At 49.8% G+C, this 13,830-nt stretch overlaps 5 protein-coding genes across 5 annotated transcripts; 3 read left to right on the top strand and 2 right to left on the bottom strand.

Moving 5' to 3' along the window:
* Positions 1–451: 451 nt before the first annotated feature.
* Positions 452–844, top strand: BDW43DRAFT_307002 (uncharacterized protein; the record flags this gene model as incomplete). The annotated part of the gene is made up of 1 exon (XM_032046157.1): positions 452–844. One exon carries the CDS (start codon positions 452–454, stop codon positions 842–844), a length of 393 nt encoding a protein of 130 aa, XP_031904316.1.
* A 3,181-nt stretch (positions 845–4,025) lies between these two features.
* BDW43DRAFT_263493 (bifunctional alcohol dehydrogenase/S-(hydroxymethyl)glutathione dehydrogenase) lies at positions 4,026–5,706 on the bottom strand (the record flags this gene model as incomplete). The annotated part of the gene is made up of 5 exons (XM_032040557.1): positions 4,026–4,349; positions 4,556–5,193; positions 5,257–5,392; positions 5,443–5,557; positions 5,686–5,706. The coding sequence occupies 5 exons, from the start codon at positions 5,704–5,706 to the stop codon at positions 4,132–4,134; spliced, it is 1,128 nt and encodes a 375-aa protein (XP_031904315.1). The 3' UTR covers positions 4,026–4,131.
* Positions 5,707–6,800: 1,094 nt separating this feature from the next.
* On the bottom strand, positions 6,801–7,989 carry tim9 (protein transporter TIM9). Its single transcript, XM_032038839.1, has 4 exons — positions 7,809–7,989; positions 7,483–7,701; positions 7,313–7,382; positions 6,801–7,185 (listed from the first exon to the last, which is right to left on the bottom strand). Exons 2-4 carry the CDS (start codon positions 7,488–7,490, stop codon positions 6,991–6,993), a joined length of 273 nt encoding a protein of 90 aa, XP_031904314.1. The 5' UTR covers positions 7,491–7,701; positions 7,809–7,989; the 3' UTR covers positions 6,801–6,990.
* A 974-nt stretch (positions 7,990–8,963) lies between these two features.
* Positions 8,964–12,461, top strand: BDW43DRAFT_178807 (putative Rho GTPase activator (Sac7)). The gene is made up of 3 exons (XM_032038840.1): positions 8,964–9,500; positions 9,678–9,830; positions 9,884–12,461. The coding sequence occupies exons 1-3, from the start codon at positions 9,344–9,346 to the stop codon at positions 12,142–12,144; spliced, it is 2,571 nt and encodes an 856-aa protein (XP_031904313.1). The 5' UTR covers positions 8,964–9,343; the 3' UTR covers positions 12,145–12,461.
* Positions 12,462–12,777: 316 nt separating this feature from the next.
* BDW43DRAFT_306998 (PIG-F family protein) lies at positions 12,778–13,776 on the top strand (the record flags this gene model as incomplete). Its single annotated transcript, XM_032046156.1, has 3 exons — positions 12,778–13,164; positions 13,239–13,525; positions 13,608–13,776. 3 exons carry the CDS (start codon positions 12,778–12,780, stop codon positions 13,774–13,776), a joined length of 843 nt encoding a protein of 280 aa, XP_031904312.1.
* Positions 13,777–13,830: the final 54 nt, after the last annotated feature.

Genomic DNA, 13,830 nt, shown 5'->3' with positions numbered 1-13,830 from the left:
GGAGGAGCCCGGCCAATTGGACGCGATGATGGGAGCTCTAACTTTCCTCAGCCTGCCTTGGCGTTGGGGGCTTAATGCTCTTGGGGTTTAGTTGGTGCTTTCATACGAGACTAGTTGGTCCCTTTAGGGACGGTTTAATTCCCATGCCTTACGGCTAGCCCTATCAGATCAACGGTAGTTGTCGGAGGTTCCCCGACGGCTATATGGGGCCTTTGGGGCTTAAGCAATTTATATATGGGTGTGAAACTGTAGAGAATGTGTGATGGTGGTCTGGGTTTATTTCAGAGTCTAACCAGGTACGCTGTAAAATATGCATATCGCGGGTTGGAGCTAGTATCAAGCGACCCACAATAGAAGCCTTGTATCTGCCCCAGTTATGCTGATCTTCTGCTGTCTTATTGAGTATCTTTTCACAAATGAAGTACCCCTGTCAGCTTCATCCGGTTGAGGAATGTCTCAACAAAATTCCGCCGCCGAGAGGGCGATTAAGAATGATGAAAGCTTCTATTCCCTTCCTCTTGACCTAGGCGCGTATGAATGGACGTGCTGGCTTAAAGTTCTTCGAGAAAAGGCCTTCGATGAGCACATCATCTGTTTCGTCAAAGAAGGTCACCCTTGTGGAGAGATGCCCGAATGTTCCTGGAAGGTCGACATTAGGCATCCTGATCAACGGGTGAAGCTACAGAAGGTGGTTGTGGCTTTAGAAAACGAGGTTGAAGAGGTTCTTGCTGATGACTTTCATCTGTTAGGATTTCTGCCGGAGACTGGTGAGGACCGGGTTTATATCCAGGATTGGATATGTATATCTGATGAGTTTGCTCTCCATCCTTTCTTAGTAGGGTAGTTGTACTATGGAGCAATTGTGGTGCTTTGCAGACACATGATCATCTATGATTTTATCACGGATACATTCCTGATATACTAGATAATCTTTCAGAATCTCTTAATAGTCGAATAACGTTTCTCTCGTGTCTTTCATAATATAAAGACATGATAATGCCAACCACCGGATAATCAACTACCAATCTAGGTAGTCCATACCCGAGTTGGCGATAACGACCCATAGAGTTGGCCGTGTTAGCCTTGCTAATACCTCTCGAAGCGTAGGTCCGATTACGGTGGATATGATATTGCATTTGAGGTGTAAAGTTGTACGAGTTGTTGAAGCTACGCATTATGATCTTTCTACTTGTTCACGCTATGCGTGGTCTAATATGGTATTCTTGATAATAAGATATACCATTCAATTACTGAGGAATGGAGGGTAACAGTTAAAGAAATATAAAAAAGGAAAAATAGAAAACAAGATAAAGTAGAAAAGAAACAAAGGGCATGGGGAGAGAAGGAAACAAAAAGAGGAACCGTTAATTGCGGGAGAAGACAAGAGAAAAGCAAGTCGTACATAAGTAGAAACACAGCGAGGATCAATTCTTCAGAACTTTTATCAAAGCAAGCTAATCGCAACTGCTAATTATTGGGCTAAACTGTTCGATCGCGGCACTGGCTGACAGTTCGGGCCCAAACTCCAAATATCCCCCGACCTCCATGATCACTATACTCTTCCTGTACAGTTTTCTGCCTTTTGGGAGTCTTCGCGAGTTCGTTTCTTGGATGCCTCCGTGGTGTCAGGTGAGTCAATCTCCGGCGAAGCTAAACCCCATTTTCATCTTCGTTAAAATAGAGACCCCGAAGTTTTTGTAGTTTCCCACGGGTGCGCTTATCTAGAATTCTTACCCTCCCTCCGCCTAATATCAGGAACAATCTTCTTAGGAAAGCAAGGGGATCCTCGTGCCAGGTACGGGGTTCAGCTAATCCAGGCAGAGGAGGCTGTCCAAATCGTACGCCGATATATTGCTTCAAGAATATTGCACGGTATAAACCCGCCAACTGGACTTGCATCTACAAGGCCTTGAGCAATTTGATGGTTGAGGTACATTTGTGCGGTCGAGACTCGTCTGTCACTTACTCCCCGGCGATGCTCCCTGTCATGTATCTCGAGTTCTATAAAATAATCCAGGTCTGACGGCATTATCGATAAGCCAGGATCCAACACACATGGTTAAACTGCTGCCGGCAGGTGGGGCATAGTGATATGCCGTTCATGTAAGATCTAAGGTTTAGAACCAGTAAACCACGGTCTTTCCACAACTGGGCTTAGATCAAATACCCAAGATTATTGAGGTTCATATTCAGCGCGAGTCGGAATGCGTCGACAGTGCTTACCTGTGTATTTTCTTTACCATTGACATGGCAAGCTTGGAAGTTTTCGGCTCCACAGACCCAACATTCATTCGCACTCCTCTCTTTGACGTGCAGTTCCACGGTCTCAGAAACTATGGAAGATCCGCCGGTCCCTTGTGGTGAAAATGATTCGCTAGACATTGCTATTCGCCCTTCCTGTGGAAAGCGGGGGTGGCATCAGCTTTCGATATCTGGAATGTGACATTTTTTAGAGAATTCTTGGATGCGATAGTTGACGATGCTTTCCTTGGACTTTGAAGTAGGCCAGCTGCTAGTAGCAGGTAATGAGATGGGGCGCGTCTTCCATAGCTGCCAGCTGCTCTTTGGATCCTAAATGCGCACCTTCCAGGGAATGAATCTTAGAGAGGATCATGTTCAGTCAAGTTATCAAATTTCCCTTTCTGAGATAGAAGAAGCGCAGAAGAGACGTATCTGAAGGTGAGAGTAAAATCATTCTTGGAAATATCTACGAGTTGATGGCCCAGTATATTCAACGAAGTATGACTACAAGGCAACTCCACAGGAATATTATATTCTATTTATATAGTAACAGTAATAATATTTAAAAACTTTAAAATATAGTATTATGTCTATAAGATTCTTAAAGAAGCGTTCCTAAGTTAGTTTATTCTAACCTTTTAATCTATTTACTACTTTTACACAAATTCCCTAGCTCGCCATGACTGGCAGGGATATAGAAAAGGAAGTGTCTCCAGTCTTCTTCTTGAGTGAGGTCTTCTTCATTGTCAGCCCGCACCCCTGGCAACTCAAGGGAGCTGCCATACTTGATTACCTCTGCAAATTGATCTTCAAAGGGGGGATCTATGCCGATGACAGGGGATTAGGTAAAACACTTAAAGCTATCTTAGCTATGGAGAGAGCGAAGACCGAGAAGGATTCCTTCTCAGCTGTGATTTGTCCTTCAGCTTACAGAAAACAGTAGAAAGAGGAAATCAGCAGCTGTTACCATGAGATTGGCACCAATGGATTCCGTTCTGCCATATAGGATATATGGATTATACTAATACACATGTCGAATGATAGGGTACGAAGCCTAAGGCCCTTTTTTTGCCGATTCCCCGACCCCAGCACATCTACTCTATTAGCGAAATTAGGAAATTATCATTGTGTCATATCATTTCCTTGCGGAACGCGCAATGGAGAGATAGAAAAAACAAGGGACCGGCCTCTATCCGCCCAGTGTTAGCACTGCAATCCGAATTTTGGAGATTGACTGATATGCCTATGAAGATACTCGTACTCGATGAATACCATTTACTAAAACGAACTGGTGGAGCCTTCTTCGAGTCTGTTTGCGGCCTATTTCGAAAATCAACAATCATGCTCTCAGGGAGTTTTATGAGCAATGCCTGGCATGACGTTGGGAACCCCCCTGGCATTGTTAAACTGGCATCAATTCGGAACGAAGACCGAATTCGTGAGCACCTTTACAGGCGAGAACTCTCAGTCGATGAGCCATTTAGATAGCAAGGTTGTTACCTATCTCCAGAATTTCTTACGTACAGTAGTGATTGCGCGTCCTGCGGCCATTCTTAGTCTGCCTAACATTCAAATTAACGATTTTATTTCGACATAGATAAGGATATCATGCCGTAGATTTACGATCTCACGTCAAAGTTTACCAAGGCCAAAGTGATGTTATACCAAAGATAGTATGAGGTCAGAGCAACCCCGCCTGGGGACCTTGAGGGCTTTCCCCGACTGTTCCTGATATAAATATCGCCCCCGGACCTGGGAGAATACTACATTTCTTACTTTTATCCTTTACATATTGTAATACATTTATACTGCCTACTACGTCTTCAGTCATACATAATTCATCACACTGAATATCATCAAGCGAGCATACAAATAAATCACTTTTCGAACTTATTGACGGCAATCCACTACGCAACGGACACAGTCACCCTCCTTCATCTGCTCGAAGGCAGCGTTGATGTTGGCCAGAGGCTGACGGTGGGTGATGAACTCATCGACCTTGAGCTGGCCGTTCAGGTAATCATCAACCAGGCCAGGCAATTGGGTACGGCCCTTGATACCACCGAAGGCACAACCCTTCCATACACGACCGGTGACGAGTTGGAATGCTGTTTTTGGCAAGTTAGCATATATACACGGCTGGGAAAAAAAAAAAAAAAAAAAAAAAAGGGTATACAGAGGACGATCGAACGAGATTTAAGGGATAACAGAGCGATACCCTAGTTACTTAAAAAAACGGACACTAGCCTCTTAGACTAGGATGGGGGCGTTGGGGCGTAAAAAAAAAAAAAAAAAGGGGGGGGAGGAAACATACGTCTGGTAGAGATCTCCTGTCCAGCAGCAGCAACACCAATGACGATACTCTCACCCCAACCCTTGTGGCATGCCTCAAGGGCAGCGCGCATGACGCCGACATTACCAGTGCAGTCGAAAGTGTAATCGCATCCGCCGTCGGTCATCTCGATCAGCTCTTCCTGGATCGTCTTGCCGTTCAGCTTGGTGGGGTTGACGAAGTGGGTGGCGCCGAACTTGCGGGCCCAGGCCTCCTTGCCGTCGTTGACGTCGACGGCGATGATCTTGCTCGCCTTGTTCTTCACGGCACCCTGGATAACGGATAGACCGACGCAGCCGGCGCCGAAGATGGCGACATTCGATCCCTCCTCTACCTTGGCGGTGACGACGGCCGCACCGTAGCCGGTGGTGATACCGCAGCCGAGCAGGCAGGAGCGGTCGGTGGGGATCTTGGGGGTCACAGCTACCACCGAGATGTCGGCGACAACGGTGTATTGGGAGAAAGTTGAGGTGCCCATGAAGTGGAGGAGGTCCTTTCCGCGGGCCTTGAAGCGCGAGGTTCCGTCAGGCATCACGCCCTTACCCTGCGTGGCACGGATCTTGCCGCACAGGTTGGTCTTGCCGGACTTGCAGAACTTGCATTCGCGGCATTCGGGGGTGCTGGGAGGATTCTTTGGTTAGCTGGGGCTTCTATGCGATGGGGATATGGGGATGGATGCATACTAAAGGGCAATGACGTAGTCGCCGGGCTTCACGGAGGTGACGCCCTCGCCGACGGACTCGACGACACCGGCACCTTCGTGGCCAAGAACGACGGGGAAGGCTCCCTCTGGGTCCTTTCCGGAGAGAGTGTAGGCATCTGCGATGGTCAGTTATCGTCAGTGCGTCTGGGGGATGGGTTGAACAAACCGGTGTGACAGACACCCGTGTGGTGGATTTGGATGCGGACTTCGTGGGCCCTGGGGGGAGCAACCTCGACGTCCTCGATGGAGAGGGGCTCGCCGGCAGCCCAGGCGACTGCAGCCTAAAAGGTATTTAGTTGGATTAAGGCGGAATGGGATCGCGTCGCGAATCGAGATTTTACCTTGCAGGTGATGGTCTAGAGAAATTAGCCGGGCCCCGGCGGGTAAACATTCATGGAGGGGTACGTACTTTTCCAACAGTGTCAGCCATGGTGGGGGTATCAAAAAAGGGAGGGAGACAACGGGATAGAGGAAGAGAAATTGATGAAATAAAAGAAAAAGGGAGAATGGAGGAGTGGAAAAGAAGGACAAAGGAAGAAGATGAAGGGAAAGAGTTGCTTAAAACGGGAGAGCGTCCGATGGTGGGGGTCTTTTTTGGTCGATGAGGGGTGAGGGGGTGGGGAGCATGAGGGGGGAACAAAATTTACTATGTACGATAGTATCACATCTTAATCTAATAGCTCACTGTTGTCCATACCTCAAACATTGTCTCATGAATTGCTTCTTCTATTTGAGAAACCCCCTCATGCCCTCTCCGCATGGGGGTTGGAGCTCATGATGCAATTGATATCAACTTAGACTAAAGAAATGAACCGACGGGTTCCATCCGAGATCTACTGGTACGACTCCAATGGACGAGGCGTGATTGGATTTTATGCTTATCTGGCAATGACTTACTTACCCCTGGAACGATAGACCTTTCCATCTAGGTAATGTACTCTGAGCTGTGAAGCCCTTCAACTCGGACTGTCAGGTAAGGGTACAGTCAATCAGGTGTCCTAAGCGGCATCCCAAACAGGCAACGTTTTCCACGTGCCCGGTCCGTGTCCGGTCCGTGTCCCATGATGTAATAAGAGGAAGTGCTTTCCTCCGCTGACATAATTCACTACCGTGAGGAGAAGTTTCCGTCGGAGATGCTTCGGGAAACTACGCAGTCGTTTGTGTTGTGGATCACTGGTCCGCCCCTCCCAAAAGGGAAATATTATCCATTGCTCCGTAGCTGACCTGTCCTTTATCTGCGCTGTTCGCAAGAATTTTACTCCGGGCCCAAGTGTCTGAGGAGTTAATTGATAATTACGCCAACTATAGTGGACTGCGAGCTTTATACTAACCATGATCGATAGGCCAAAAAGGCCGAGCCTCTGTTTTGATAAAACTTGTACTTTTTACTTGCTGTACGGTTTGTTCATCCGACCCGAAGCGTTCTTGGCACGAAAATGAAAACTCCAGGTAGATGATTCAATATACCCATCAAGGGTCCATTACACGTCCTAATTCACTATATTGTACAGTACATTTTCCAGGCAACAAGACGAAAAGCAGCGTGTATGTCTGCAGCACAGAGCCCGCTCACTAAACGCTCGTAACTCAACAAAAACGGAAGCCCTACTAAGAATCCCAGACCAAATGCAATCCATGGGTGTCATCATTCCGAAAAAGTCTAGTTTATACACGAACCGCCGAACCCAGAAGAACAAGCAGATCATTCAATCGTTTACCGGCCGGGCAACTGGCCACTCTGCATCATTGCGGCGTTCTGCTCCTGGAAGCGTTCGTTCAACCGAGCGGAGCCCTTGAGGAACTTGTCGACGCAGCGAAGGGTGCAGGTCTCCTCACGGGAGATGAGAGACTTGGTGGTGAAGTCGTTGACACAGTCGTCGAAGCAGCGCTGGACAAGCTTGGAGTACATCTATATTGGAAGAAGGTATGTATCAGTGTCGGGTCATTTGCGCGTAGATAAGAGACGAGCTGTCGAGATACGTTGGCCGAAGGGTGTGAGATTTGTCAACGTTGATCTAGTAGCCGGGGTCACATACTGTCATGAACTCCTTCAGCTGCTTCCTTTCCATGCGAGTAGCGAACTCGCGCTGTTCCGAGGCAGTGAGACTAGAGAGTCGTTAGCATCTGCCGAGAGCTGCTGCGTCCAGGGCAACATAGTCAAAAAGAACAAAAGCCAAGCAGAAAAAAACATCAAGATAGAACATACCCTTCCATTGTGATATTAGAGATATGTGCTTTGAAGAAAAGCTGATGACGGGGGGTTTAAAGTGGTGATCGGAAATAACAATCTTCTTTTATTCCTCTGGGCGGACGTAGCTTCGGAGCTCAGAAGCAGACCGCAGGCTCTGGTCTCACATGACCTCATGTGACATACTCCCTTCACCTGACCTCGCGTCTGTGCATCACGTGCAGGGCTGAGGTAAGCCTACACGAGCTGAGTCATCTTCTCGCACAAGCCCGCACGTGATGCGGTATGCCAATCCCAAACCAGCAAACGCTAGGGTTTAAAAAAAGAACAGGAAGGACTCTTACCCACAAGGGACCAGAACACGGTCTTTTCGGACGCTGTGGCATGAAGGGAACCACGGTTTGACTGGGGGTAACCCATTACTTGGGCAAGACGAGAGCCTCTCCAAACTTCAAACAGGAGATCGGCGGTGGGCAAATACCCAGCACCACGGACTACCCAGGGGCGTTCGAGGCCCTTGGTTTCCCATCATTGGTCATAGTTTTGCAACGAATTATGATCACCCTTGGCTCTCCCGGGGAAGAAGGAGGGGTCGGCTTTTTGTTTCGAGCTGGGATCTGGCATGACACAAAGAAAGGTGGTGATTCCACGGACTGCTGATGGTGCGGCAGTTCAGGGTTGCATCTCTCGCCGTCGGGGGTTTTTTTTTTATTTCCCTTCTTCTTTTCTTTCTTAATATAGATACATAGGATGATATTCGATATGCATTGTCAGCGTCATGGTTTATTCATTAATTGACCGAGGTTCTTTTTCTATAGAGATTCATTCTTCCATATTGTTGCCTATTGTTTGCTTCTTGAAGATCTATCTAGGAGAAGAGATGGATATCCATCACGGGAACAGAACTAATGACCCTGGCTAAGACCATTTCCTAAGGAAGGGAAATCCTCTAGTTTCAGATAATCCCACGCTATTGCTTTGAACCCTTGTTGGGTCTCCCGGAGGGGAGTAAAAAAAAAAAAAAAAAAAAGATTCTAGATCCCTGGGGTCTGGGTCATTGTCGACGATGGATTTTTTGAGTCCGACTGGTTCCTGGTCAAGTTTAGTTGTCTGATTCATTGCTTTTCTTCCCTTTCCTTTCCCCTGATGATTCTGCGGGGGCTTACGTTTCTTAGTGTTTAGAGCTATTGATTTAATTTTTTTTTCTCTTCTACTACTTTACACACTAGATTATATTATGTTGTACCCCATACCATATTAAAATACGACTCCGATGATATTATTAGAAGAATTATATTAGATTATCGAGCCCACCAGCGAGGAACGAAAGAAAGGGCATTTCTCCCTTTCCCAAAGTCGTGTGTGTCTCCGATCGATCATCCTCCAAATTGCCGTTTTCCCTTTCGTTTGCCCCCATTTTCATTCAATCAGTTGTTCCTTCGTTCCTCTCCCCTCCTTCTCTCTCATTCTCATTCTCTCTTCTCTCCTTCGCATTTTTCTCCTAACCCCCCTTTCATCTACAGACTCGTATTCTATTCCGGCTAAATAGTCCATCGTTCCATCTGATTGGAAATATTGATTTCTTTCTCTCTGTTCTTCATTACCTTCCCATCCCCCAATCCATTCGGATTTTGGCGAGTGACTACTTTGCGGACTGGCGCGGCACTTGACCCTCCGCTGCCACGCTGACTAGTCTCTCGTGCTATTTTGGGGGGACCGTTACCATATCTTTCCCCCCAGCCCCGGAATTTCTTTGCGCAAACACGAAGGGCGGTGACGGATCCCTCGGTTCATCGATCTGGACCATATAATTCTGTCGCATCGTGCTTGAATTCCTCCCCCCACCCCACCACCCCCCGTCTCATCGCACGCTCCCGTCATGGTCACTGGCAAATCCCAGGGCGCCGAGGCGTTTCAAACGCTGCCTACGACAGCGTCTCCACCTAGGTTTATCGCCGCATCGCCACCGTCGAAACGCGACTTGACATCGTGGTGGAAACAGTTCAAGAGGAATACGAGGAAAGAGGTGCCAAAAGGTATGTGTGGAGGCACATGGTCTGCAGGATACAAGGGAGCCAGCGTCGAGTCTTGAAGATCACTGTCAAATAGACTTTGACCAGCTGTTTCGTGATGATGGCGGTCATTCGTCTCGATTTGCGAAACCCCTTCTAACTATGATGGTTTGAACGGCCTTGATCGCTGACTGTCCGCAGAAAAGCCGCAGGGTATTTTCGGAGTCCCCCTCAACGTGAGCATCAAGTACGCCAACGTCGCCATTTCCCTGACCAATGACAATGGTGAGAGCTTTATTTACGGCTACGTGCCCATCGTCGTCGCCAAGTGTGGGGTGTTTTTGAAGGAAAAAGGTACACTCTCCGGATGAGAAACTGTCGGTCGGTTGGCTGATGTGTTGGGATAGCGACGGATGTCGAAGGCATTTTCCGACTCAACGGATCCGCCAAACGAATCAAGGATCTACAGGATATTTTTGACTCCCCCGAGCGATATGGGAAGGGACTGGACTGGACGGGATACACGGTGCACGACGCCGCTAACGTTCTGCGTCGGTATCTGAACCAACTCCCCGAGCCGATCGTCCCGCTGGGCTTCTACGAGCGCTTTCGCGAGCCCCTACGCATCTATCAGAGGCAGGTGCAGTCCGGAGGGCCTACAAACGAGGGAGAGACGTTTGACCACCCGAAGGCGGTCGCAGCATACCAGCAGTTGATCCGAGAGCTCCCCCCGTTGAACAAGCAACTGCTCCTATATATTCTGGACCTCTTGGCTGTCTTCGCTTCCAAGTCTGACCAGAATCGAATGACGTCGGCCAACCTGTCCGCCATTTTCCAGCCCGGACTGCTTTCCCATCCCCAGCATGATATGTCGCCGGACGAATACAAGCTGAGTCAAGATGTGTTGATCTTCCTGATTGAAAACCAGGATCATTTCTTGTTCGGCATGAATGGTACCGCTGCAGACGAGGCGACGGTCAAGGAAGTAGAGGGTGGTATGACCCCTCGAGCGACCTCGCACTCCACGGTTCGGCGCTCGGTCTCGAGCGCGAGCGGCGGTGCAGAGAGCTTCCGAAAGTATGACAGCCTGCGCCGGAACGTCTCGGTGTCATCGAAGAATTCTCGTAATTCCAACACGGCCAGCCCCGCATCCCCGACGTCCTTGGGCGCCGTTGGCGTCCACCGCAGCAATACGCTACCGTCGAAAATGTCCCCGGCTATCGCGCAAGCCAGATACAGTCGAGTGACGGAAGCCACCGGCGGGAACACCCCCGGGCGGACCTCCACGCAGCGCTCGCGCTCGCCTAGCCAGGCACCACCGCCGGGCCCCGAGCAGAAACCGCAACCCACGGCACAGGGAGATGAGGCAGCAACGGGTCTTGTGTATGTGCATACATCAACCCATGGCCCGATTCCGGTTACCAAGGGGCCGACCAGCCAACCGCCTACTAGTCATCCGCTCACGAGCCATCCGCCTACAAGCTACCCGCCCATCCCTGAAAAGCCGGCCCAGGACACTTTAGCGGTGCCCTCTTCACCTCCGCCGGCCGCTGTGACACCGACCAAGGAGCGCAAGCTGTCCAGCTTCTTCACCAAGTCCCCGCCGTCGGGGAGTGAAAAAGAGCCACGACAGCCCAAACGGCTCCAGAAGAAACGGATCCCAGGAAGCGCCAGTGCCAGTGCACAGAGCTCATCCCAATCACTCCAAGCTGCCACATCTGATTCTGGTATCGGGATTCCACCGCCTCGCGCATCTGATCCTAACGACGCCGGAGGTGATACACCGAGACCCCCGAACGCCAGTAACCCCGAAGATCATTCTCCCGAAGGGAAGATTGAGAAGTCAGGAGGTCAGAGCGAGAGTGGACATCCTGCCGACACTACTTTGAGACCGTACGGGTCACGCACTCCATCGATGAACTCACGGTCATCGTTCACCGATTTTTCGGACGCTGATCCCATTGACGACACATCTCGAGCCGAGCGCAAAGAGCATCGGCGAAGCTGGAGGTTTCATCGATCATCCAAACGGAGCAATGAACAAATCGGCCTCGGCCTCGGGTCCCCGCCACTCTTGGCTTCTAATCCGGGGGCGGACCTTAGCACGAGCTCGTTTGGTAGTTGGCATCACTCCAGCAAGAGCTCGCCGTCTGATCTCCAGCAGTTCGCCAGCGAACACTCATTCCAGCCGCTTAGCCTGGATGCCGAAGTGAACAATAATGGCAAGGACTCGTCCGAGCCGGAGAAACGTAGTTTGTTCGGGAAATTCAAGGCCAAGGTTGCACAAGTGCGAGACGGTGTCAAGGACTCCGAACGGGATCGAACAAGGAGTCCTCCTGTCCATTCCGACCCGGAAATGTCTGCCTCCAGCCTGACACTATCTCCTTCCAGTAAGGATACCGGCCACCTCCGGCCTGCTCCGCCGCCGCCAATCGATGCGAACAAGGAAGTCAAAGAGGCACAAAGCCCTCCAGTTTCCCCTCTCCCCGGGTCAGGTATGCCTCCAGCGATCCCGGAGGAACCGCGCACCCCTGAAAGCCCTGTCGCGCCCGTCAACACGGAGGTAAAGAAGGAAAACGGAGAGGTCGAGACGGCAGCCGCAACAACCCTCCCAACTTTTGAATCTCACAAGGGAGATATCGAGACATCTCAGTTCCTTGGCAATTAGTATACTCTTAGCATGAGGCGGTCTTGAACACATCCGACGAACCTCAGATTTTTTTTTAGAACCCGTGGTCATCTTCGTATGTCATCTTAAGGGTGCACCGGTATTGCTGCGGGAGCCAGAAATCCTGGTGAGAGTTTGGATGGATGATAGAATAGGCTTATTTTTTTTATTTCATTTGTTTTTCATACCCCGTTTTTTCTTGGTGATGCCTGATGGGTCATGATTCATGTATGTATGTTGCTCTCCTTGGCTTGGTTGCCATGTTGAATAGGACGGTTAGCGTTGAGCTCTCTGGATGGGATATATAGAGCTTGGATTTCAGAAACGGACAGGTAAAACATAGATGCTTCGCTATCTAGACTTGAATGTCATTACCTTACCTCAAGTCAGCCGGGCATACCACTAGTAGTAAACTATCCTAATAACTGCCTAAGTAATTAATCACCAAGCCGACACCCCAGGTACACTTCAACCGAGGCAGAGTAACACCGACACCTCAGGCATCCGCGTAAACCTCCACCATCTCCAAACTCCATCATCCATACTTCCGGGAACACTTCCCCCAAACCACCCACCACCAACCACCACCACCACCGCAAACCTGGGCGTAAGCCCAACTCGAAATTCTCCAAAATGACCTCAACACCGCCCTCCTCCTCAATGGCACAGGGTCCGACGACCCCGAAATCCGCACCCCCAATCAACATCCTCCCAACCACCAGCTCAAAAGTCTACGCCCTGGTCCACCCAATCCTCCTGCTCTCTCTCCTCGCAACCCGCTTCAACGCCCTCGTCGCTGATCCCATCACCGAACTCCTCAATGACCTCCCCTTCCTGGCCCTCCTCCAGGTAACCTTCGTAATGACCTGCCTGCCCCCCGCCGGCTCCCCGGAAGACGATAACATCCCCAAACCCACCACCCCGAAACCAAAACCCTCCGTCCGCCGCAAGCCAATCCCCAAATCCGACTCCTCCTTCGCTGCTGCTGCTGCTGCTGCTGCTCTCTCCACAAAGCTCATCGTACGCTCCCCCCAAACACCCAAGCCAACCTAACATGAACCCAAAAATTAACAATGAATGGATAAAAACAATAGCCAGCAATCCTCTCCCTCACCCTCACAACCCTCCTCGCAACCCCCGTCCTAACTATCCTCCTCGTCCTCTTCGGCGCCCCGGCAACAACCCATCACGCCCAGACACTCCTCTGCGCAGCACACATGGCCGTCCTGTCCTCCACAGCATTGATCTATGTGCACGGTGTTGACGGCAATACCTGGAAGGAAATCTGGGGTGCGAATCGGCCAGCCGATGTTGTTTGGGGTGGGGCGCTTGGAACGGGTGTCGGGGCTTGGTTTGGTGCTGTACCTATTCCGTTGGATTGGTATGTTTCCTTTTTTTTTCCCCTCTCTTCTTTATCTGGTTTTTAATGAAGATTGGGGGTTTGGTGTTAATGGGTGATGTAGGGATCGGCCATGGCAGGCTTTTCCGATTACGGTGCTCGTCGGGGCTTATATTGGGTATGTTGTTGGTTCTGGGTTAGGGAGGACGGTTTTGTTTGGGAGGAGGTTGAAGATTGAGCAGTGTGGTGCTGTTGGTGGCGGTGAAGTTGGGGAAGGGAAGAAGGTTGACTAGGTGGCTTTTTCTTTTCCCTTTTCTTTTCTTTTTTTTTTTTTTTTTTTTTTTTTT

Source organism: Aspergillus alliaceus (genome assembly GCF_009176365.1).
Source record: "Aspergillus alliaceus strain CBS 536.65 unplaced genomic scaffold BDW43scaffold_5, whole genome shotgun sequence".
In the NCBI taxonomy this organism is placed as follows: domain Eukaryota; kingdom Fungi; phylum Ascomycota; class Eurotiomycetes; order Eurotiales; family Aspergillaceae; genus Aspergillus; species Aspergillus alliaceus.
Note: the sequence above shows the minus strand (reverse complement) of the source record. Positions and strands in the feature narration are given on the sequence as shown.

Bases quoted from the DNA above. Each gene is read 5' to 3' on its own strand.
- tim9 (XM_032038839.1), bottom strand. The intron at 7,186-7,312 runs GTATGTGACCCC...CTTCCAATATAG, and splicing joins AGCTGAAGGAGTTCATGACA to ATGTACTCCAAGCTTGTCCA.
- BDW43DRAFT_178807 (XM_032038840.1), top strand. From the start codon at position 9,344: ATGGTCACTGGCAAATCCCAGGGCGCCGAGGCGTTTCAAACGCTGCCT. The intron at 9,501-9,677 runs GTATGTGTGGAG...GACTGTCCGCAG, and splicing joins GAGGAAAGAGGTGCCAAAAG to AAAAGCCGCAGGGTATTTTC. The intron at 9,831-9,883 runs GTACACTCTCCG...GTGTTGGGATAG, and splicing joins GGTGTTTTTGAAGGAAAAAG to CGACGGATGTCGAAGGCATT.